This window comes from Eublepharis macularius, chromosome 2 (assembly GCF_028583425.1).
Source record: "Eublepharis macularius isolate TG4126 chromosome 2, MPM_Emac_v1.0, whole genome shotgun sequence".
Classification (NCBI taxonomy): Eukaryota; Metazoa; Chordata; class Lepidosauria; order Squamata; family Eublepharidae; genus Eublepharis; species Eublepharis macularius.
This window is the reverse complement of record NC_072791.1, coordinates 33,244,797-33,269,123: the sequence shown is the minus strand read 5'-3', so window position 1 is coordinate 33,269,123 and position 24,327 is coordinate 33,244,797. Positions and strand designations below refer to the sequence as shown.

Genomic DNA, 24,327 nt, shown 5'->3' with positions numbered 1-24,327 from the left:
TTTTTTACTTAAATCGGATTTTTTTTATTTAAATCGGATTTTTTTAAATAAAATGCTTTTTGAAGAAAATATATTACCACCCAAAGGTTATTCCATCATGAAATAAAGATTAGTTTTTAATTATGTAGAATAAGGCTGTATATGTTTAATTTTTTTGGTAAATAAATTCCATTAATCCATTCACGTCATGCTCTTCCAGAGGTTTTTGTAAGATTATTGGGCAGTTTCTCTGCCTACAAGATATTATCACAGATGCTTGGTTTTGCAGTTCTCAAAACTGAATTTGTGTCAGCTCAGCAGAGATCACATGCCTCTTCTTCACAGCAAAAATGTTATAACATGAACAGAGTTGAGAAAAAGACCTTAAAGACAATGCTGCAAATGTATCCAAGATGAGAAGAAATTTAGAAGAGCAGGAAGGGAATACAAAGCTAATAACATATGGTTGCAGTGCTCATTTGCTGCACCTCTTAGCCAAAGGCTTAAGTGTTCCAGAAATAAAGACTAATGTTGTTGACATTGCTAAATACTTCTGTAACAATCATTTTGCTGCAGCAGCTCTGAAAAGGATGGGTGGAACCAAGCTAACGCTCCCACAAGATGTTAGATGGAACTCTGTGGTGGACTGTTTTGAGCAGTATATCAAGAACTGGCCTATTCTGATGACAGTTTGTGAACAATCTTCATCTACTTGCATATTAAAGTTATACCAGCAAGAATTAGTCTTTATGTAGAAAACTATGATTTAAATCAAGCCTTACTGACTAGTGATTTAAATCGTGATTTAAATCAGTTTGATTTAAATCAAATCCACCCTGCATGGAAGGGTTAGCTGCTTGGTATGAAGAAGCTAAGTGCTGTGATGATCCGGGGGAGGGAGATTCCTCCAGCTGAAGGAAAAGGAGACAACCCCCTCTACTTTGAAAATAACACAATATTAAAATACATCCAATGTAAATACATAAAAAACACATATTAATATGCTGACTTAAGTGGTGCCGATTTTTCCACACAAACCTCTAACCCCATGTTTCTTACTGTTTGAAATCACCAATAGAAGAACATTTTCATTCAGTGCCATAATACCCTCAATATATTTCTGACAAAATATACACATCAAAATAATTGATGTTATTTGCAGAAACAGAAATGTGTTGATCTTGCTATGAAAGAATTATACACTAATTAAAAACCTGCAGCAGAAGGATGATTTGGTTAGTTAGGCTCAACATGAGCAATTACCCTAGTCTGCTGCTTGGCAGGGGCTGACCCTTTAGGGATACTAGGTCACAATGTTACATAAACAAGGAGAACCTAAACCTGGCAGAACTATTCCTTTCATTCATCTCTTTAAAAGGTACACACCACACCATTTAGGGTATAAAAACAATTATCTGTCATTTTAGCTCCCTGACCCAGTCCCTAAAGGCCAATATGCATATTTCTAAATCCATTCCTGTTAGAAACTGCAGGGATTCAAGCTAGTAGCTATGCAACTGTCTGTTCTACTGCCCTATATGGAAGCCACTGAGCCTACCTGGTGAGACAGTTCCAGGGCCTATAAGAAAATCGGACTCCAAAGAAATGAGTGCCCATGAACACTGACTATTGGTTTCGTAAATATAAAACTTATTTAGCAAAAAAAAGTTACTTGCTATGTTCTGTCAAATCACAATGCTCATAAACTCAAAAAAATTATTTTATATTTTTCACATCTAAGTTTACCTGCTTCTTGCTGCTGTAGAAGGTGCAGAGTTTTTAGAAAAACATGCCATTATTAAGCCAGTATTCATTTTAATATCAAACTTTGCAGCAATAGTCTTCATAATCTTAATTTATTATATAGCATCTACCCATCAGTACTAACAGCACAGATTTCCGTTGCCACTGATCATCAATGGAAAGGCAAGAACTGACAGACAATCCTCCATTGTCCCAGTAACTAGCTCCATCAGAGAGCTTCTCTGTTTCCAGTGACCATTGGTGAGGCCAAACAGAGGGTAGGAAACAGCAGGGCATCAGCCTCCATCATGCCTGGATCCAGCTCTAGCTCCTGTTTCTAATTGCCTTCAATTATGCAATCAAAGGATAGTCAGGAAGTAGCCAGGCACTCTGCTTGCCTGAATTCAGCTTTGATAAGAATCTTCTCCCTGATAAATATTTCGTACTGAACGTTACCATTTGATTTTAGACTTGATTCCTGGGAGTGTTTTGAAAGCCAATTCTTTTTTTAAATAAATTTTCTTTTATTGAAACATTTGTTGCAACAAATAACTTACAAGCAATAAACATCATTACAAATCTGATTAAAAGATCAGTGTACAATACAAAGTTAGTCTTGTATTCTTATTAGTTGTCATAAATATATCCATGTATTTACATTATTATACTATTAGTTTAATAGAAAGAGAGAAATGCATTGTTTCTTATAACTTGTAAAATTTTTGATTTAGGTTGCAGATTATTCTATGTATTCCAGAAATGGGAGCCATTTTTCAATAAAACCAGTATTTTCTGTGAAGTGTTCTGCATTTTGTTGAAAGCCAATTCTAACTGAAAGGCAGGATAAATATATAATGAATATATAACAAGTAAGAATTAATCTGCAAGTAAGAGAATCCAAGCAGCAAAGCATCACAGCAATAAAATATCCAACAAAAAATAAGAGAAGAGCAAGTTCAGCAACTGTGCAAAGAAGCTCAGGCACTATTCCTCTCATTATTATACACCTGTGCCATCCTACATGAACTCCAGAAAGGCATTAACATTTTTAAAAAATTGTAAAGGTATAAAGGCAGCAGTGGGGTGAGGGTCACCAGGGTATTGCATGTATGACTATCAGCCATCTGGTCAGAAGTTATGAATGTGTTCTTGGTGCAATAATCTAGAGTCTCATGGAATGAGTTCACACCCTTGAGACTAAGGTTGCTGCTGATCAGGAGAAACTGAGAACAGCAGAGAGGTATGTAAATAAAGACTTTCAGGGACCTGCTAGAGTCATCCCATTGCCATGGTCCTGTGCTGTCAGGAGGAATGAGAGTCTTGGAATAGAATAGTATTAGGCTTGGGAGAACCTTAGAAGGGGGACCTATTCCTCAGGTGGCAAAAAAAAAATCTTGTACAGAAAATAGCCTAATAGTGGAGGACAGCCAGTTTGGTGTAGTGGTTAAGAGCGCGGGACTCTAATCTGGAGAGCCAGGTTTGATTCCCCACTCCTCTGCTTTAAGCCAGCTGGGTGACCTTGGGCTAGTTACGGCTCTCTGGAGCTCTCTCAGCCCCACCCACCTCACAGGGTGTTTTGTTGTGGGGATAATGATGGCATACTTTGTAAACCGCTCTCAGTGGACATTAAGTTGTCCTGAAGGGCGGTATATAAATCGAATGTTGTTGTTGTTGTTAGGCATGGGGGGCTGCTCTTGGTAATGGGATATTCAGTCCTTAGGAATGTAGAGAGATGGGTCTATCATGGGTGTTGTGACACATGATGAATTTCTTGCCTGAGATGAAGGTTGACAGATTAGCTGTCTAGATAGACTGGTTGGTAGTGTGAAGGAAGCACCAGTGGTTGTGTAGCACGTTGGCATCAATGATGTTGGACATGTAGCGATATAGTCCTAGAGGAAATGTTTATGCTGCTAGACAGGACTGAAAGGTAGAATTCTCAGAAATGCTTTCTGTTCTGCATACAGGGCCAGCTAGACAGACAGAAATTAGGGTCCAGTGCACAGATGAAACAATGGTGCTGAGAGGCAGGATTTAGACTGATGAAAAATCCCTTAACGTTAGGCACCAGGCAATGTTTTGTGACAACCTGACTCTGTAGAAAAGATGCCCTCTCTACTTGAAACAGCTTGGTGTACTAGTTAAGAGTGTCAGAATAGGATCTGGGAGACCCAGATTCAAATCTGCACTCTGCTATGGAAACCTGCTGGGTGACCTTGGGCCAGTCACACTCTCTGCCTAAGCTACTTTACAGGGTCATTGCATGGATAAAATGGAGGAGAGGAGAATGATATAAGCTACTTTGGGTCCCTGTTGTGGAGAAAGTTGAGGTATAAATGAAGTAAATAAATAAATAGGAACCATATTGATTGTGCTTAATATAATTAGGGCCACAAAGAAACTTTTAAACTAACTTCTGGGGGAAAGCTGATAGAAGCTGGAGAACATCCAGCTTTGGATGATGTTTTGACTAATTTGGGTAATATATATGATAGCTGTTTGAGAGGACCAAGAGGGAATGAGGGAAAGGTGCATGCTGAGAGCACTTGGAGAAGAAAACAAAGTGTAGTTGTCTATATGTAGATGTTAAAAGCTGTGACAAAGCATAGGAAATGTACCCCAGCAACACAAGATCAAGTGAGAGCAGCACTCTGAGCCAGCCAGTAGGAACTGTGTACTGAAGACAAGTTAAGATCTGAGCATTGAAGTATGAATTAAGTTTTGAGGGCTGACAGTTGGGGATTGGACAATGGGAAGTTGGGAGTGAGACAGAAGGATTGTTTACCATGACCACGAGTGTGAAATAAATATCTGTAGAGATAATCAGATCTTTGTTTAAGCTTGTCTATCTGGCTGAGAGTAAAATTGTGGCAAAGTGCTGTATTTTATATGTTTAAAACCTGCCTGCGAATGTTTTGCTGTGATGGGCATGTACTTCAAAATTTTGTTAAATTTTAAAATCTGTGTTAAATTTTAAAATCTCTTTAAAATTTAACATATCACAGCTCCTGGTTGATAATTAATATTTGCCTGAATAAAGTTTGTTCTTACTCACTTTTAAAAAGTAAATCATTTTGTTCTTGTCCGTTTACCTAGTTACCTCTCAGTTTTCAGCACAGACTTTGGTGGGATTATACCCAGGCCCAGATTCTACCTTGCAAAACTTCTAAAATTCCCACTGCAAACCCAACCCATCCCCCAGCAGCCATTTTTAGTCCTGGGAGAATTTATTCTCAGGGTAGCAGGACCTTTGAGGAATAACAGCGAGATAGATCAGGAGCCCGCATTGGGGAAGTGGTGGTGGGGGGGAGGGATTCTTGACTCTTCTACTCATGCAAGAAGCAGGGAAATGATTTTTTCCTCTTTCTCCCCACTGCAGCTTCCTGTCCTGTTTATTACTGCTATTACTGCATACATGTCCTGCAACTTTTGCACCTGATCCCAAATTTATATCCCATCTTTCTCCCTTCACAGGGACTAATAATTTGACTAACAAATTAAAAAGTACATAATATCCTGTACTCTGCAGACTAGCCAGGCCTGGACTCCTCTGGAGTAAGGCCACAGGCTTGGCTGTCTAGATTTGGGAGTATAGACTGAAGCTTGAAGCTGAAGGCAGGGAGCTTGGAACACAGTGGAGCATCTTAAATAGGTTGGCTCAGCTGTGCTTGCTGGCACATGTTGAAGCTCTTGGGGCATCACTGTGATCTAGCCAGGATCATGCAAGAAAGTACCACTCTTAGCACTCTGGCATGCAGCCAGTCTGGCACTTCCCCTCCATTCCTGTAGAGTGGAAGAGGGTCTGGGTGGAGATACAGGCCTGGGTTCAAGTCTTGCCTGGAGGCCTAGCAACTACCTCATGGACTGGTGACACGATTGCAGGTTCTGAGAGGGTAGCCTCTGGTGCTGTTGGTTCAAGCTCAGCAAGGGCCTGTGCAGAGCCAGACCCTCCTTAGTTTTGCAGGTCCTCCTCAGCCCCCAACCTGGGCTCCTCCCATAAGCATCACTGACATGGTTGGAGGGGGTCATCATGATACATAATAAAATCACATTTTAAAACCATTAAAACCAACTGAACCAACAGCAGCACATCATTAAAACAAAACAAGATCTTAAAAATACACACAAAAACATAAAAGCAACAATTTAAATATTCAAAACTATTTTTAATTTATTTCTTAAAACATTTTACCCTGCCTTTCTTTGTGGTTCAAAGCAGCTTATAATAGTAATCAAAATATTGGACAGGAAGGAGGGATCACTGAGGGAATGAAAAACGAAACAAAAAAGTCTTCACTAGCTGGCAGAATATGGCAACAAAAGGAAACATACCAATCTCCCCGGGGAGAAAATTCTAAAGTTTTGGTGTCGCAACCAAGAAGGTCCTCTCTCAGGTTGTTGCCTCCCTAAATCGAAACGTAGTGACATCTGAAGCATGACATCTGAAGATATCCACAGTTGTTGGGTAAGGGAAGTAAGCTAATTTAGACATGTTATTCCAGGTCTTACAGAGCTTTAAGATCAGTGAGATATGGCTGCCTCCGGGTATCAGTGATACAGGATGGACAGGGAAGGCTGTGTAAGAGGTGGAATTACTATGTTTGCCCAATAAGCCAGAAAACTTAAGAGTCATACTTCTACAAATAATTGCTAAGGATAGAAATACCAATCCTCAAAAGTAACTTCATGTGTCTGTGTTTTGTTTTAATTGTTTTGTATATATCAGTTTGTGTGTTTAAGTTTACTTTAATGTTTTTATTGGCAGCTTTGGGGACACTAAGGTGATAGAAAGGTGGCTTTAAAATGTTTTAAATAAATAAAATGTTGGGACATGCAATTGCACGCCTGATCAACACGCTGAGTGTATTTCCAAGCATTAATATTAAGGTTGTCAGGTGTCCAGTTTTTCCCCCAGACAGTCCAGGGGAAACACAGTTAAAATACCAGGCATATAAATGTCCAGTATTTTTGTGCGTGGTGGAGAAGAGGCAGCTGGCCTCTGGCATCTAGGAGCTGGCAGCAGCACTAGGAGGCTTTCCTGTGCTGCCCCCTCCTTCTCTCCCTCCCCCTACTTCCAGCACCGGGGAAGTGGCTGGCCTGCCCAGCCTCCTGTGTGCCTGGGAAAGGGCCAGCCAGGCTTCCCAACAAGCAGCTGACCTGCTCTCCTGCCTGGCCTTATGAGCGCCAGAGGAGCAGCTGGCCATTCTGCCCGACCTCCTGAGTGCCAGCAATGACATCACTCCTGGAAGTTATATCGTGCCGGGCCCAGGAATGCACATGCAAAGGTGCAGGTTTTTTCTATATATAATCGGGCAACCCTAATTAATATGCAATGCTATAAGTAAATAAGAAATAGATCGTATGTCATCAAGAACAGGGACATGAAACAGGAATAGAGAGGAAGCAAGCTGTCCATTATGCTATTGTAGTAAGAAATGTATTCTGTTTCCCATTTCTAAGAGACGATTACTTGTCTGTTGATTTCAGAAATAATGGCTGTAGACAGAACTGAAAAAAACTTTCTCATTCCAGATACCAGCACTAGTAGTTTATTAGCCAGTATAAAGCTTACTGCTTTTATTTAGAACATTTATATTTCATCCTTCCACTGTAAAACTCCATGAAGCCACTTCAAAAAAATAATAAAATGCAATCATTTAACAATAAAATGCTGAAAGCATCAAAACATCCTCATCACATCAAAAGTCAACTGCAGTACAATATCTCAAACATACAGTCCCCTACCAGTTTTTCAGAGTAATAAATGAATGTTATTAAAAACTCATAAAATCAACAGAAATAAAGAAAGATGGAAAGAGAGCACTGCAACATGGAGGAAGAAAGGGGATTTTTTTTTAAAGATGATAAGCTGCTGTTTTAGGCAACTTTCATCTATAGGTGCCTCAAGGTATTCACCAAGTTTTCCTGAACATCAAATTCTTTTTAAAAACGTATTTATTTATTTAAGGAATTATTTTCTGCCCTAGATTTACAGTGCAATTCTGAGAGCTGCCGGACCCCGCGTAACCCACAGCGACATTGGTTCGCTCCCTAAGTATTTTCGCAGAAGAGTTATGTTGGTGGACTGAGCCCAGCAAGCTGCAGCCAGGAGAAAATGCTCCATAGTTGCCCAGGCAACTCCAGCACAATCCACCAGTTGCAGGGAAGCTGCAGTTGACAGTGCCGTGTAGCAGGGAAAGGTGTAGGTGTTTTGTGGGCCGGGCCACATTTCCCATCGCTAGCTTGCCGCACTCCAACAGAGGTGCCTGCCTCGAGAGGACCCCTGCCCCATGTGGGGAGTGACACTGAAGATGCAGACAGGGCACCCACCCACTCGCCCAACCCCACAATGGCCAGGCTGGCAGCTGAAGCACCACTCGTTTACAAACTCCTCCCCTGCCACCGCTCTGAGAAACATGCACCCCCTCTTTGAAAAGTAAGAACAGAAAGGTGGCAGGACCCAGCGAGGGTTGCATCCACAGCCCCTAGCACTCAGGATCAGCCCCCTAAATCTCAGAGACTCAGTGAGAGTGTCCATGGCTGGGGTGGTGGTGGCAGCTCCATCATCACTGGTGCTGCCAGCAACCAGATAAGGGAGGCCCCTCTGGCGGGAGAGTGCTCCTTGTCCACATCTAGCTGTTCCCGTGGCAGCTTGGAGTTCTGATCCTGTGAGGGAGGCAATCATGGGATTGTGCGCCTCCCATCGCATGGGAGTTATAAGAGGAAGCACCCAGTCACCTCGACCCACAACTGTGCTCTCTCCTCTGCCCAAAGGGGGAGACTGGCCAAGGGTGTCTGAATGGAGCCCCAACATGGGTTGCTGGAAGCCCCCCCCCCAAAGCTCTGTTGACCGTGGCTCCCTGGGCAACTACCTCTGGGAATTGGCTCACAGGCAGGGGCCCTGCCCCCCTGGTGATCCTCAACTGCAGAGGATGACGTTTGTGGGTCGCAGGCAAGGGGAGAGGGGAAGCCCATGGGAACGAACAAGCCAGGGCAGCTGCCTCCCCAGCTCCTTCATATTTGTCGGTGCACCCTTGCCCCTCCTCAAGCCAAGACTCAGGAAGCAGGTAACCTGCAAGGGAACTCAGGTAGTAGTTGTTAGTCAGACACTCTGGACTTAGCTTTCCTCCCATATAAGAATGGGAGGCAAGCTTCAGATTTCACAAAGTTCCCCCTGCACACTCTTGCCCTACCATGACAAGCACCCTTTCTCGCCTCGTGCTTTGTCCCCATGGCAGGGGGCTCCCAGGCAGAGCCTCTGGTCGCCTTCCTATATACATGGGGTCATGGGCACCCTGGCTGGCAGTTATGTAGGTTGTCCAGGGAACTGATTGGGTGTGGGAAGGGTGGCTCAGCTGCCACAGGGATACAAGTGGATTGGTCCCTGTGGTAGTCAGCATTGTACTCCAGCAGGCCACCTGGACAGGGAAGGGCAGGGGGGCAACTTTTCCCATACAATAGGTGCCTACAGGCATAACTTTTTTGTGGCATAACTTTCTGCTGCTGCAGAGGGCGTTCCCAGGCCCAAAATGGCTTAGGGACTAACTCACACCCCACCTCCTGGCCCACCTCCCTGGCCATTGGCACAGGGACTTATGCTGCACTTACATCTGTGCTCTGCTGCCCCAGCTGGGCGCTGGCAGAGGGCTAGGCAGAGCGACGCCATGGCTAGGTGCTGATGTAAGTGGCGAAACTCATAGTCACCTCCCTGGGCATTTTCAGCGCCCCCCCCATAGGATTGCACTGCCCATATCTGAGACAAAGGGAAATTCAACAGGTGGGATGCGCCTTCCACTTTCCAAAGTGCTGAGGTTCATACTCTGTACCCAATGAGTATGAATTTCATTAGCATCTCTAATTGTTTATTGACCAACATCTGTCTTACCTGGATTCAGCATTAGTTTGTTGGCTCTTCTCTAGTTCATGATCATCTTCACACACTCATTCCTGGTATCCACTGACCCAGAGGAAAAAACAAATAGTGTTGAGTGCCATCAGAACATTGATGATAAAATATTTTAGCGTCTACAGAAAGACCCTTGGTAAGAGATCATTTGGAGAATTGAAAAGAAGAGATAAGAATAGAACAAGACCTCATAATACAAACACCATGAAGTCAAACAGTAGTTTCCCAGCACCACCTTCTGAAATTGGTAAACTAGAGAAGCTTAGTGCCCTCTATAATAATCTCAGCCAAGAAATCCAGAAGGATATGGTAGTAGATGGTATTGAAAAGTGCCAAGAGAATCAGCAGGGATTCTTAGGCATTCTGAAAAACATGTCTCATATTCAAAGGTATCAGCATCATTTTTCTTGGTTTCCATGCAACCAGGAAATAATAATATGTGATATTTAGAAATTGCCATTAATGACATTAGGTTCCACATACGAAGACAAAATATTTAAGAAAATAATGTCAGAGAACCCTAAGAAGTGGGGGAAAGCTTGGTTCTAGTAGGACAGCAGGTGTAGATGCTCAGAGTTTAATCTAAGCTTTTCCCCTACTGCACAGGGCAGCTGGAACATTGCCTGCATTTCTTGTAAGTGCAAAAGAACAAGAAAGAGGGAGACAGGAAGTAAGGGAAAATAAAGAAAAAAAGAAAAAGATTGGAAAAATGAAAAAAGGAGGGGACAAGAATATTGAGATAGCTTGAAAAGAAGAGGAAAGTAAGGGGAACCCCCCCTCCCTGATTAGTTGGGGGTGAACTTATGTTCCTTTTCTTTACTACTAGTAGTAAATGCAGAGGAGTTAGCCGTGTTAGTCTGTAGTCTTAAAGGTGCAACTGGACTCTTTTTGATTTTGCTACTAGTAGTAAGACTCTCCTCACAAAATAACATAGGGAAAAGAGCAAGAGTTCAGTAGCACCTGAACCTGGTATCTGAAGAAGTGAGCTGTGGCTCACAAAAGCTCATACCCTACCATTAGTTTTGTTAGTCTTATAGGTGCAACTGGACTTTTACTCATTTCCACTGCTACAGACACACAGCTACCCATCTTGATAATAACATAAATGAGGGTTTGACCTCTCCCCTTTATAATTCTAAAATAGTAAAGAGTCCAGTAGCACCTTTAAGACTTGGTTTGATTTTAGACCAACTTTATTGCAGCATAAGCTTTCGAGATCCACAACTCTCTTCGTCAGATGCTTTATAATTCTGATGAGTAAGATTTGCCCTGCGTGACAAAAGAGATATTGTCCCTGTAAAATCTTTTGAAGGTTCTGTTTCTATTACTACAACTATTTCTATTTATCATAACCTGGGATCTGTGGAAACTCTTCACAAAGTACTGCTTCAAAACTGCAGTGTCACAAGGAATTCATGTATAATTGACTGTTTGAAAAAAGGTCCAGGGCCTATCAGTAGCTTTGGTTGTCCTTCAGTTTGTCTGGAGGCCTTGTCCTTCTTCTAGGGTTCCCAATTTCCCACTTATGATGGGCAGTCTGCTGCCAGTTCCCTCTGATGCCTGCCAATGCCTCAGACATTAGTAGGAGAAATTGGGGGAAAGGAAGAGAAATGGCCTGGCATACCAGAGGCATGCTGGTGCCTCTTCTGGTTTAAATCAGAAGTGGTGAGAGAGACTCTTCAATTTCTCAAAAACTATGTAAAACCATAGAGGTTTTGTGAAAAACCACTTCTGGGCACAAGCGAGTGATGTTAGCACATCAATGGTGACATGAGGATGCCACCGGTGACATCATGATGTTGATGACAAGGCCCATCCCCCAGCAGCCGGTAAGTCGCCTGCCAGTTGCCCAGGAAGACATGGCAATCTTAGCCTCTTGGTGTGCCGTGTTCTGCAAAGCCTTGATTCATCTACATGTAATTGTCTGATATGTTACATCTAGCAGAACCTGTGATGAACTGGAACTTCCAGAATTTTAAGCACAGGGTTAAGTTTTCTTCAATGATTGGTTCCCCAGGATACAGTATAACACAACAGAGATCTGTCCTATGCTTCAGCTGCTAAAAGGAGATAGAATGGTTAGAAAAGGAAGGAGATGGCTCTTTCACTAAGTGCTAGAGGGACAGTTCTGGGCATTCCTATAATAGGTCTGGCTGCCTAATGGAAGTAGGGTTGCCAAGTCCCCCAGGGACCAAATGGGGGGGGGTAGGGGCCAACAGAGGCTCCCTTCCCACATGTGCTCCTGTGCGCTCCCATCATGCAGGAAAATGTGTCACACAGTTGTGTGTGCTTCTACACCCAGTGGCTTTGTCTCCCCCACCAGTCAGGTGAGCAGGGCTGGGAGGGGAAGCAGATGGTGTTATCCAAATAGGAGATCTCCTTGCTTAGTTGGGGGAATTGGCAATAAGGAGGCAGTGAGAGGGGGGTAACTTGAGATTCTCCACCCATGTATACCAGGATCATTCCCCAGAGATCTCTCAAACAGGTGGGTGTACAACAGGAAAGATTTCTGTATTAACAGAGAAATAAAAGGCAAGCATACAGAAAACACACACAGCATGCACACAGAGCTAACTATAAAACATAAATGAAATGGGAAGGAGTAGTTGGGATGGGGTGATATTTACCAGTCCTGAAGAGAGGATAAGGTCCATGGGAACAGCAGCAAAATGACCAGCGTTTCATGGTGAGAAGAAGGGGGCTCAGATGTATCAAAGGGTGCATGTATGGGTCCAGAACATACACACAAAGCACATGGCTGGGGGAGTCTAATTATAGAACAAAATGTGTCCTGGGGCGAAACTGACGTCTTTGCCTCAAGACAATGGCTTGATGGCTTGTCCGGAGCTTGGGACAATATGTTTAGGAGAGGCTCTATGGCTCTACCTGCTGTAGATAAAAAGTGTGAATAGTACTTGATTACCTGGTTAAGTACAAGTCAGCCATTCCCCTATCACTCACGTTGTGGTGGAACGGGCGCTGGCTCTCAGTCTGGGCAACTGAGCCGCCATCAATGGCCTGCTAGCCCCGCTATCCGCCTCCCACCGTCCCTGGTGGGCGTGGCTCACCTTCTTCGTCACTGCCACCACTCACTGAATTGTACACCGCCTGACTGAGGGGCAGTGAGACCCCTCTGGCTGAGGTTCCTTACTGGGAAGTGAAATCCCCAATATTTGGGTGGGCCCTGGAGAATTGGCAACCCACCAAGGTCTGGCCTGATCAGGTTCTCCTGGGCTCCCTCCCTTCCTGTAGCGTGCCAAGTGGGGGGGTTTATGTAGTCAGAGCACCACAAAGTTCTTTATATTCAAAAAAGTATAATTTATTAACTATATACAGAGCACTATGTATTAACTATATACAGAGCACTATGTATACCTGCTCTGCAGGTAAAGGCACAACACATAGGGGTAGACCCTCCCATTCAGAACTCATAGGGCAGAAAATCAAACTGAAGAGAACCGCTGTCTGCTTTCCCTACCACACTGTTCCCTACTCTACCATAAGGGGGTGGTGGTCTGAGGGAAGGTTCACCCTTTACTTCCTTTCTGCTGCCTCCCAGGCCCTCCACATTTAGGGCCTAGGCACCTGGGTTTCACCCAGCAGCAGGAGCCTCTCCTTCTTCAACCAAGAAGCTGACTGACTTTCTCCTCAAAATAGGCTGGGTATATCTATTCAGGCTCCACTCCTTATTTTTCCCGCACTTTCTTGGCCTGGGGCAGCTGGGAGTTGTAGTCTAGGAAGAAGGGCGTCCCACACCAAGACTCCTGCAGGCCGCTCCCTGGCCCTACAGCCCATCAACCTTCAGGGGGAACATTTCCTCCCCTTTCTTTAAAGACAGATTAACAGCAACTGGCACTCATTTGACCCCTGGTAACCATTTCGTTACACACGTCTTGGTACCTTTCCAGGGTTGACAACTGTTCTGCCTGGCTAGGCATGCTCTTGGGCGTATGACATATGAAGAAGCGGTTTATGAAGGGGTTAATGGATATTCCATATCCATTAACTGCCCTTTTGAGTATGAGGGAGGAGTTTTACAGCTAATAATGGGGCAGGAGAAAGAATTTGTATTAAGGATAGGAAACTTAAGTTCTGTGGGAATATGAATTATTTGTATAGAATACATGGTACTTTAAATATGGTGGTACAGCAGCCACAATTGGAACCCAAGTTATTGATACACAGATCTGTGATACAGAGGAAAAGAAAATGGTCTTGTCTAGACTAGAGATTTGCTTATGGATTATAGTTTTCCCGTTTTAAAATGCCACCTACAGTCAGGTTATAGTACTGCAATTTTTAAAATACTGAGTTCATTATGATGTTGGCATAAACAGATACAGGAAAGGAAAGGCTGAATTACATTGCTTAAATCCCATTGATTCTTTATCTATCTAATCCTTTATGTCAGGCCATATAAAAAAAATTTGGCTCTAGGACCTAGCCAAAAAATGTAGAAGTCAGATTAATTTTTTAGCCTTCAGAGTTTTGTATTTTAATGGCAAAATTTTCTGACTATTGCTATTATGACACCTAATCCTAACCTCTTCACAGTTTTTCAGTTATGACAAAAGTGTTGTAGTTGATAAATAAATATAGACTTGTGATTATTGTCATCACAACAAAAAGATTACTTTCAACCCTAGTCTAACTTCTTCCCAATTTCTCATAATCCTATTCTTACTTTTTAAAAAGCACTATTTAATTGAATATTAAAGCCAATACAGAAAGCAACTCATTTAGAAATTAATTCATCCAATAGCATCGAATGGTGCAAACTTAAGGTTATATACGAACAAGAAAAGACAAGAACTTCCTGCACATTTATTTTTATGTCACACAAAATAACATTCTGATGTGAAATGATAAATAAGCTTTGGTTGCTGTGGATTTTATGGGCTGTATCGCCATGGTCTTGGCATTGTAGTTCCTGATGTTTCACCAGCAGCTGTGACTGGCATCTTCAGAGGTGTAGCACTGAAAGACAGAAGTCTCTCTGTGTCAAACTGTGGAGAAGATGTTAGCAGGTAATTTATATCTACTCAGGAAGGTGGGTTTGGGTTGCATCATCCTGTAAGAGTTTCCCAGGGTGTGGAATGCTAATGGAATGCTAATGCTTCACTGTATCCTGATGAGGTTCTTTTGGATATGGATTGGTGCTTGATATGCTAATCTTATCTGCAGGGCTATTGTAAGACAGGGAAGGAAACAGGGAAGGAGTCAGAGAATTTTGTATTTTGTTAGCCTGGTGTTTTTCAGGACTGGAAACCATGTTCTATTCATTCTTAAAGTCTCTTCTTTCCTGTTGAAAAGCATAAGCACAACTTCAACAGGAAAAAAAGCATAAGCACAACTTCAACTTATTATAGCCCTTCATTCCATAAGGAATGGGGTCTCATTAACCCAATCATAGCTTTTTTGGTGGTCAAAGGGGATGGACCCCTTTCTCCCTTTTCACCAATGGAAAAGCTGGTTGGATCCAACCCTTTTACTTCCACTGAGAATTGCTGAGAGATGCTGTAATAAAATCGTTGCTGAAAATTCCTAAGACTAATGAGACCCATCACCTTCAATTTGCTGAGATCTGCTTTAGGTTGCTCAGATCCCATTGATTTGAGTAGGGTTGCCAGGTCCTCTCACGTTGGGGGGCGGGGGGGGGGGACCTGGAAGTCACCTTTTTCTTTCTGTTCGCATGTGTGTGCTCCCAGGGCAGCACAACAATGTCACTTTTAGGAAGCAATATCATCGCACAGGGCCCGGGAGTAGAGATGGGCACGAACCGCATTACGAACTTCAAAAACCCACGAAATTGGCAATCGTGCGATCACGATCCGGCAGTTCGTGATTGTCCACGTCCAATGAACCTGCGTTCAGAAGAAGCCTGGTTCGGTGCATTTGGCCGCTGTTTGGGAAGCCAGACAGTCAGGCGCCAGCAATCAATTCCCCTGGCAACGGAACCGGGGGAATGCCTGAACTCTGTCTGTGCTCCTTCTGTCACCCTGGAAACCTGAATGGAAGCCCAGCTTACCTTGATCAGCAGGTCTTCCTTCCAACCATGGAGCTGCAAAGCGGTTACAAGTTGGGAGAAGACAACCAGAGGAGGGAGGGGGAGGGGGTGTTCTGTAGCCATGAGCACTCCAATCTCATCCCTGCAAACCCTGATAGGCAGCTCTGATGGCCAAACACAGACCTCTTGCATTGCTCAATGGAACATGTGCTTATAAATAGCCGTGGGCTCCCAGACTGGGTTTCACTTTCAGCGAGCAGTGGAGTGGGACAGAGCTCTTGCTTGCCACTTGCTAGCCTTTGGGGAGAGAGACTGAGAGTATAATTGAGCTTGGATTTTTGTGGGAGTTTCCTGGGGGCCTTGGATTGGAGATGGTATAACTCCAAGATACCTTTTGCAATCTTGTCCAAACTTGGCTGATTGCTGTAGGAGAGCCTGCAAAACACCCTGAGAATATGGGCTCTCTAAGTGCAACAGGGGCCATTCTGAGCCCCACAAACCGCGAACCGGTTTGGCAAAGGAAAATGTTCGTTGCGGTACGCAACCTCGGAATCGGTGGTGGCACCGAACCACGAACCACGGATTCGTTAATTTTTTTTTGGTTCGTGCCCATGTCTACCTGGGAGTACTCCCTCTCTTCACAATGGGCCAATTTGAAGCACTGGAGTGCTCCTGAGCCCTGCACAGTGATGTTACTTACTAGGAGTGACATTGTTGCATTACCCCAGGAGTGCACCCAGGAGGCTTGTTCCCCTGCCAGGTTGACCAGGTGAGTGGTGGTGGGGGGGCGGAGGGTGGAAGCAGGGGACCTGGCAGCCCTACATTTGAACATTCTAGCTACATACAAGAATTGTGCCATTATGTCCAAAACTTAAAACATGCAACAAATGGATAACCAATTAGATCAATAGACAACGAACAGCTTTAAAAATTAATTTAAAAACTCATTAAAAAGCATTTTGAACAGTTTTAAGGTATATAGTTAAGGTTCAGAATGTAAGCTAATGAAATTATTTTCAAACTTGTAGGAATTGAATGAATAGACTAGTAATTTTATGTCTAGTTTGCATAGTGTCATTTCCTGCAGCAGACTAATAATATTTAGTATTTGTGTAGCACTTTCAGTATTCAAAGCATTTGTAATATACCAGGTTGGATCCAGTGATTTATTAGCAGAAGGCACTGATTTTCCCATCCCCCAGCAGCCCTTTCCAACCCCAGAGAAATTTATTCCCGGAGGGGCAGAGTCCAGTGGGATTGGAAGGCTCTTCTTGGAGTTGTGAAGGACTGCTGGGGGAAGGGGGGAACTGCTGTCATTGCACTGAGTGATCCTTATTCTGGATCTAACCCGAGTATCGTGTTATAATTCTTACAAGTCTGTAATATAGGTTACTAATAAGAACAAAGTACACATACTGCTGAAAAACTGCTGTGAGAAACTTCATAATTTACATTTAAAGTAGGGATATCCTTTTTAGGTACAACAAATTTTATGTTATAACAAATTTGCTAAAAATGTAAACATTAACATCAGACAAAATATGCAGCTGTTTAGCAGGATAATGAAAAATACCATGCATTGTTAACAAGAGCTTTTAAAGAAATTTATAACTAACAACGTGTTGAATATTAACTCATTTGTTTTAAAAGAACACCAGTAATTTTCCGTGTTGAAAACCACCTTTGTTTCTTCAGGAATTATCTTCCTTTCTAACCATGGCTTCAGCAGAATTGAAACTAAATACAGAGGTGAGGTAGTTGGGTCATGAATGTAATAATTATCTTACTTACAGGGGAGATGGAATCTAATGTCTGCATAATTTTGGGAAAGTTATTGAAAGTAGCCCCTTTTGGGCAGACAGGTTTTTTCATTCTTTGGTAATTCCTGTTATAATTTAAAATATAAAAGATTAACATTTTTTAATCTGTACATTGCATGGGTCTCAGCATGGCATCTGTATGGCACCATGGCACCTGCCAACAACCTTTCAGGCATCTGCCAAGTGTTTTTAGGAAGTGGGTAGGGCCAGGTAGGGATTTTGCTCAGAAAAGCATCTGATGGGCCATTGAAGATCTGATTGTCTGTGCATATTTCAATTTCAGTGGCAGCTGCCACCACAGTGTTGGTTTGATTCTCTCTCTCACTTCTCTTTCCTAGAGTATTTTTTAAAAATTACCCTTCTCCCCTGCTCTTGGGCTTCTTCTGTGTCTGTCTGGCTCCACCTCCAATGGCAGCGGTTTTGTGGTTGTGCCCACTATCACCCTTTCTCAGAACTCCAAAAGTGTCCAGGGGCTCAAAAAGGTTGGGGACCCTTGGTCCACTGTACTACAGAAAGTAACTGGAGCTTACATTGCACAAGGCTGAGAAATGTCACCTCTGCTAATTAATAGGCAAATCAGCATCTGATTGATTTTTTAAAATATTGATATTCTTTAGATAAGAGAACACATCACTTGTGTTTTAAAAGAAAATAAATTAAAAACTGGTTAAATGAGCAAAGTGATCACTCAACTGGTTTTAAAATCACTAGATGTTCTTTCTCTTTGTCTACATTTATAAAAATTACATTTTATCCTGTTACAGGAAGAAGACACGATCACAAGACATCTGAGAACACTTCTTCCACCTGCAGTCAGAAATCTAATTCGATCAGATAAGCTCAGCATTAGCAGTACTTCAGGAATGTCGGAAGGTAAATGAACTTGTAAATATAAAGGCAGACATTTGCCATTCCTTGTTTCTTAAGGGATGACAAAGGAAGACCTTGACAGGAACAGGAAACAGTTTATAGTCAAGCAATGTAGCCAAAAGCATTTTGAGTTCAACAAAACCCTTCTTCCACAGGAACTGATTCCTGTCACAAAAAAATACTTTTTTGCTATTTCCTAGTTGTTGTTACATTCCAGTACTATCAAGATCTTTGAATTAGAAATCTTTATTTTAGTAGCCTTCCCCTCCCCCCCAATAACAAGCAGGTGTGTTTACAGTTCTCACGCTATGGTTGCACTGAGGCATCACACTAAACCACACTGCTTTAGTGTGGCATTTAGGTCAGGAGAAAAATATCCTGCCCCTTTAGTAGAGGCTTAATGAGTTGAGCTGGGCAGTTTAAGATTTTCATGGCATGGAAGTCACCTGGTATTGGTGCAGATCAAACTAATAATAAAGGGACAGCCAAAGGGACCAGTTTAAATGTGGGCAACCCTAGTAGCGTCTCAAAGGTGGCTATTCCATTAATTCTGATTGATAGGAGGGCTGCAAACCAGGATTCTGTTCCAGAGTTGGGGCCCACCTTGTGAATTCTGATTTGTAATAACCCTTAGTTAGTCATTACATCCAAATGCAGGACTTCTGGCTTTATCCCAGCTTGATTGGGATAAAGCACAGAGTTGTAGCTGCAGTGTGGGGAAAAAAACCCGAATGAACCAACCAAACAAACAAACATTGCTGCTCCTGCTACAGTTAGTAGTTGTTTGCAGCAGTCAGACCAAGATTTCTGGACAGATTTCGGTTAGTTTTGATCATTTGTTGCATTAACTGTGGTTAATTCAATAAAATGTGGTGTAAAATAACTGCAGTGAATTAGGACATCTAAATGCAGCCAGACTGAACTTGCTTTGTGGAAACAGATATCAACTTAGTTCAGTACTGAAAATATGTCTTTATGTAATCTGGGATGCATTAAAATGTAAACGTTTGGTCCTTTTTCTTATTTTCTCTTGTTGATTTTATTAAAGGAATTGTCATGATACAACATTCAGCCAAAATTATACAGTTTGTATAGTAACTAAGAAAAGTGTGAGACACTGCAAAACTACAGTATTTAAAACTGTTTTGCTGAGAGAGTAACTTTAGACAGACTTACTCGTCACCATAGTCCTACTCCATGCTATTTATGCCACAAATTCTAACTTCTCACTTACAGACATCACTTTTTGTGGCCTGTGGGTGTTTACAAAACTGCATAAAATAAAACTTGACTCATTGGTTTAATATAGCAGACCTACTAGTCACTTCTATTTAAGGTTGTTTGCCCTTTTCATTTCTGTTTTGCTCTTTTTCTCCTCAGTTTTATAATGATAAATAAACTAGCTGGACTGTGTCACTGAAAGAGAGGATGCTAAAGTATCTTACATTAATACCAGCAGTTAGTGAAGAAATTACCTTGAATCTGTAACATACCCGTTTCCTTCACTTGCTAATTTAAAAAAGTCAGAAAACAGGCATCGAAGTAGAAAGCTCAGTCTTGAAATACGAGGCTGGATTCCTAAGTTAGCCTAGCACAAGTTGAACTGCAAACTAAAGTTGAAACAGGTAGCTGAAACTGTATGTGATTTTCAGCTTGGTGTTGCCGCAAGCAAATTAAAATTGAAACTAGCATCTGTAATAATAAAGGATACATTTGTGCCAGGCTTAGTTCTTCAGAAATAACAACAACAACAACATTCAATTTATATACTGCCCTTCAGGACAACTTAATGCCCACTCAGAGCAGTTTACAAAGTATGTCATTATTATCTCCACAACAAACAAAACACCCTGTGAGGTGGGTGGGGCTGAGAGAGCTCTGAAAGAGCTGTGACTAGGCCAAGGTCACCCAGCTGGCTTCAAGTGGAGGAGGGGGAAATCAAACCTGGTTCTCCAGATTAGAGTCCCACACTCTTAACCACTATACCAAACTGGCTTTCCTATGAGTTTCAAAATTGGCCACCAGTTTCAGGGTGATCATGGGAATTGCAGTGTCTAAAAAGAAAGGTGCTTTCCATGGTCATAGACCGGACAAAGAGAGCTGTGGCTCTTGAAAGCTTATGCTACTATAAAATTGGTTAGTCTTAAAGGTGCTACTGGACTCTTTGCTATTTTGCTAAAATGAAAGGAATCAGAACACCCTTGTCCAGATTATCTCCAGAACATCCCCATACTATTTGGAATGAAAGTAATGGTTTACTTGATAGAAACTAGGAAGGTGACAGCAGTGCTGACAGGGACAGTGCAGAGTATCCCCTTCTTTAAAAAACAAAAGGGGTTTAACAAATTCTCTGAGCTACTCTTCAAAAGCTAATCCTTTCTCTATGAATGTGTACATCCTCAGTCAACAATTGTTTTGGCAAGCACTGAAACTCTTTTAAGGCGTCTGTTTTCACAGACTTCTGTTGGGATCAAAGTCTTCCTGCAAGGGGATGCTAAGCCACAGCTACACAAACAGAGCAGAAGGTGGGCTGTTTGAATGGTTTATTAATGAAACAGGAAAAAAAATACCTAAAGCATGCAGATTTTTCTACAAATGCTGTTTAAAGGCCAAAAATGTGCCGAGGGGTGCTGTGCACATTACCATAACAATAACCAGTCTCAAATGAAACCAGCTTTGCCTGACAGGACAAACAGCACCGACAGCCAAAATCTGCCTCGGCTTTAAAGGCTGACATACACCACCTGTAAAATTATAAGCAGGAGGCACCACCTGTGCCTCTTGCTTATAAACAGCAAAGTTGCTGCTGGGAACAACAGCTACTCAGGCTGTTAAAGCAGATTCTTTCAAAATAATCAGTGCCTGCCTAAATTATCAATATCCGTAAAAGCCACTGCGATGGACAGGACTGGCTCCAGCTCTGCCTCCCCTAAGGAACCAACCAACGAGAGAGGGAGCAGAATGTTCTAGATGACTCTCTGGTCAGATAGATCTGATTCAAATATAGGATGCAGTTAAGAAGCCCTGAGCGTCTAATTAGCTTTCCTATATCAAATCATTAGGAAGCCCTACTAACATAAATAAATAGTTTGCTCTTTCATTTCTATAATTTATTTGTTAATTACTAGTTGTAATTTGATTAATTATTAGAATTCTTTACCATGTATGTGAATTGTTGTATTGGATTGGATTCAGATTAAATTTTCCATTAATGGAAAATTTAATTTCCACCAGTTCCTTCTTCCTAATCCAGACCATCAGTTGCCTCTTGTGCCATTCCTGAGGGTCCCCTCTCTAACCCAAAGGCAGCGGTTTGGGTATAAGAGTGGGCTACAGCAGGAGGGGGTAGGCAGGGATGTTCTGTTCCACTAAGAAAAGTGCCTAACATGAGTAGAAAATTTAGTCTGGATCCAACTCATTAAATTACATAACAAGAATAAATATTTGTTTATGTTGTTTAATAAAATTGATTAAAATCCAGATGTTGCATGTTATTAAATTCTGGTGTTCTCACTGATTTCTTTTACAGAATAGTTATTTTTTTTCAGACAAAAAGTATTGAAAATAAGACAAAAACATGTCCACTTGCCACTTTTGGGGTTAGTCAATGAAGCACACAAGGACAGAGCCCCTAAAATAATATTGCAGATACAACAAGCTACAGGGTTGGTGAGTGAAGGGAGCAGGGGCTGGCCCCTGGTACTAAATATAACTCTTGATTTCTGTATCATGCCCAGTCCCCAAGTAAATCAAAACTGCTAACCAGCATGGCTTAAGGCTACAGCTACTGTATGTACCTAGTTGGTGTCAATAATAAATAAATACTGTTAGCAACAGAAAGGAAGAAGAAAGTTCTGATGGCTGCATTAAGCCAAACCTTAGCCAAAGTTACAGCTTTAGGATCAAAAGTAGAAGAGAAGTTAGTTTTCTCATGTTTAGACAGGGCTTTTTTTCAGGGGGAACGCGGGGGAACGGAGTTCTGGAACCTCTTGAAAATGGTCACATGGCTGGTGGCCCCGCCCCCTGATCTCCAGACAGAGGGGAGTTGGGATTGCCCTCCGCGCCGCTGAGTGGCGTGGAGGGCAATCTCAACTCCTCTCTGTCTGGAGATTAGGGGGCAGGGCCACCAGCCATGTGACCATTTTCTCCGAGAGCAACCCACTGAGTTCCGCCACCTCTTTTCCCAGAAAAAAAGCCCTGTGTTTAGATAAATCTGAACTTGATGTGAGCAAAATATTATTTCCAAACATGTCTGAGCAAACAGAGATGTGGTAAGATGCCTGGTTCAAAATGGACTACATCTTAACCTGGCCATAATGTGATGCCGCAAAAGAGAGAGAGAGAGAATATTAGAAATATGTTCCTTCATTTTCATTCTTTGTAGCTATGCCGAAATAAACAAGGAGGTAACTGTACAGCATGTATAACAAGTTAAAATTATTTTTAATGCTTACAGGATATAAACAGGCAAATATCATAATTCTGCACAAATCTCTTGCGGATGACTTTGAAAAATTTTGCCATGGAAATGATGGGCCCCTTCCATTGCTCTACAGAAGTAAACCAGGGGAATGGAAGTGCCCTACCCTGAGCACTGATTCTGATATTAGGTATGTATGAACTTTGCCCCCCCGCCAGCTTTGCTTCAGCATGTATACTCATTAATATAGCAGTAATTTTTTAGTACAACTGCCTGCATGTATAGACATTTGAGTATTATAACTGTGAAGACCTTTGTCATAGAACATGAATTTCAGATAGTTTCAGGTGGGTAGCCATGTTGGTCTGCAATAGAACAGCAAGATTCAAATCCAGTAGCACCTTTGACTGACAAAGGGAGCTTTGACTCTCAAAAACTTATACCCTGAAAATGTTGTTGGTCTTTAACATGCTACTGCATTCAAAGTTCAGATAAGTAATGCAGACCTAAAACTAAATTTTACATTCATATGAACAATGGCTAAATTTTAATGTGAAATTTCAACATTTTGATTTTAACAAACCCCAAAACTTAGACTAAATCCCTAAATCCCTACTCTTATTAATATACTTGCCATTTCCTGTACTCCCTAGAATGGATCCAGTCAACTCTGTTGGTCCCGATTTTCTAAGAGCCATAAATCAAGACCAGTAATATTTTTGAACATTATTGTCTTGATCCACAAAAGTAAATACAGCTACACTTATGAATCCTTTCTCATCTACTATCCTGAATGTATTAATGCTGTTGGCAGCTCCAACATATGCTGGGTGCACATTTTTCTTGGATTCACATATTTTTTGATCGGGCTAAGCATGATAAATACAACCTCAAGAATTTGGGCTCAGGGGGTTTATGCACATACAAATGTATCATAGCAGCCATGAAATTTTGAGTGACTGACTACAATTAGGCAAACAAAAAATCTTGAGTTGACGATGTTCATTTCTTTTGATAGAACTGACTGTCTGCAGTACAGGAAATATGAGAATGGAGTATGTACTGAAATTCTGACAAACTTGAAGGAATATTCTGAACAGCTTAAAGACATGGTGACTTTCTATCTAGGCTGTAGTTTCACATTTGAAAAGGCAGTCCAGAAAGTCGGTGTCCCTGTAAGAAATGTTGAACAAAAATGTAATGTGAGCATGTACAAGGTAAGAACAGAAGAGAAACTAAATTACATTGCATTTCTTGTTCATAATTGCAAAATACAGGTCATCTCAAATGGACAATTTTATTAAATAGAAATTATAGATCAATTTTTGGCAGTACTACACAGATCAAAATCCATTCTATAAAACAGTAGTTGTTTAATCCAGTCTATAAAACAGTCGTCGTTTAATTTTCTTTGGATCATTTTATAGCATGTAGAATTATAGCATTTAAAATAACCATATTATTCAATGCCTCTGTAAAACCTTTTGTAGCTTTGGAATTGGATGTCAACAGTATGTGGATGACACCCAGCTCTATATCTCACTATCCAAATCCCCAGGTGATGCAATAGAAGTCTTGAGTC

The 24,327-nt window shown here is 41.9% G+C and overlaps 1 protein-coding gene across 2 annotated transcripts in view; it reads left to right on the top strand.

Annotated features, from left to right (window-relative positions):
- Positions 1-24,327, top strand: part of DGLUCY (D-glutamate cyclase) — a 55,809-nt gene that overhangs the window by 6,239 nt on the left and 25,243 nt on the right. Inside the window, exons 1-4 of one of the 2 annotated variants that reach the window (XM_054971742.1) lie at positions 17,338-17,384; positions 18,220-18,328; positions 22,782-22,935; positions 23,764-23,962. In XM_054971742.1, coding sequence (XP_054827717.1) covers positions 17,352-17,384; positions 18,220-18,328; positions 22,782-22,935; positions 23,764-23,962 — 495 coding nt within the window. In that variant the 5' untranslated portion in view covers positions 17,338-17,351. Of the gene's footprint in view, positions 1-17,337; positions 17,385-18,219; positions 18,329-22,781; positions 22,936-23,763; positions 23,963-24,327 lie in introns of those variants that run through there. The other variant, XM_054971743.1, reaches the window with a different exon arrangement.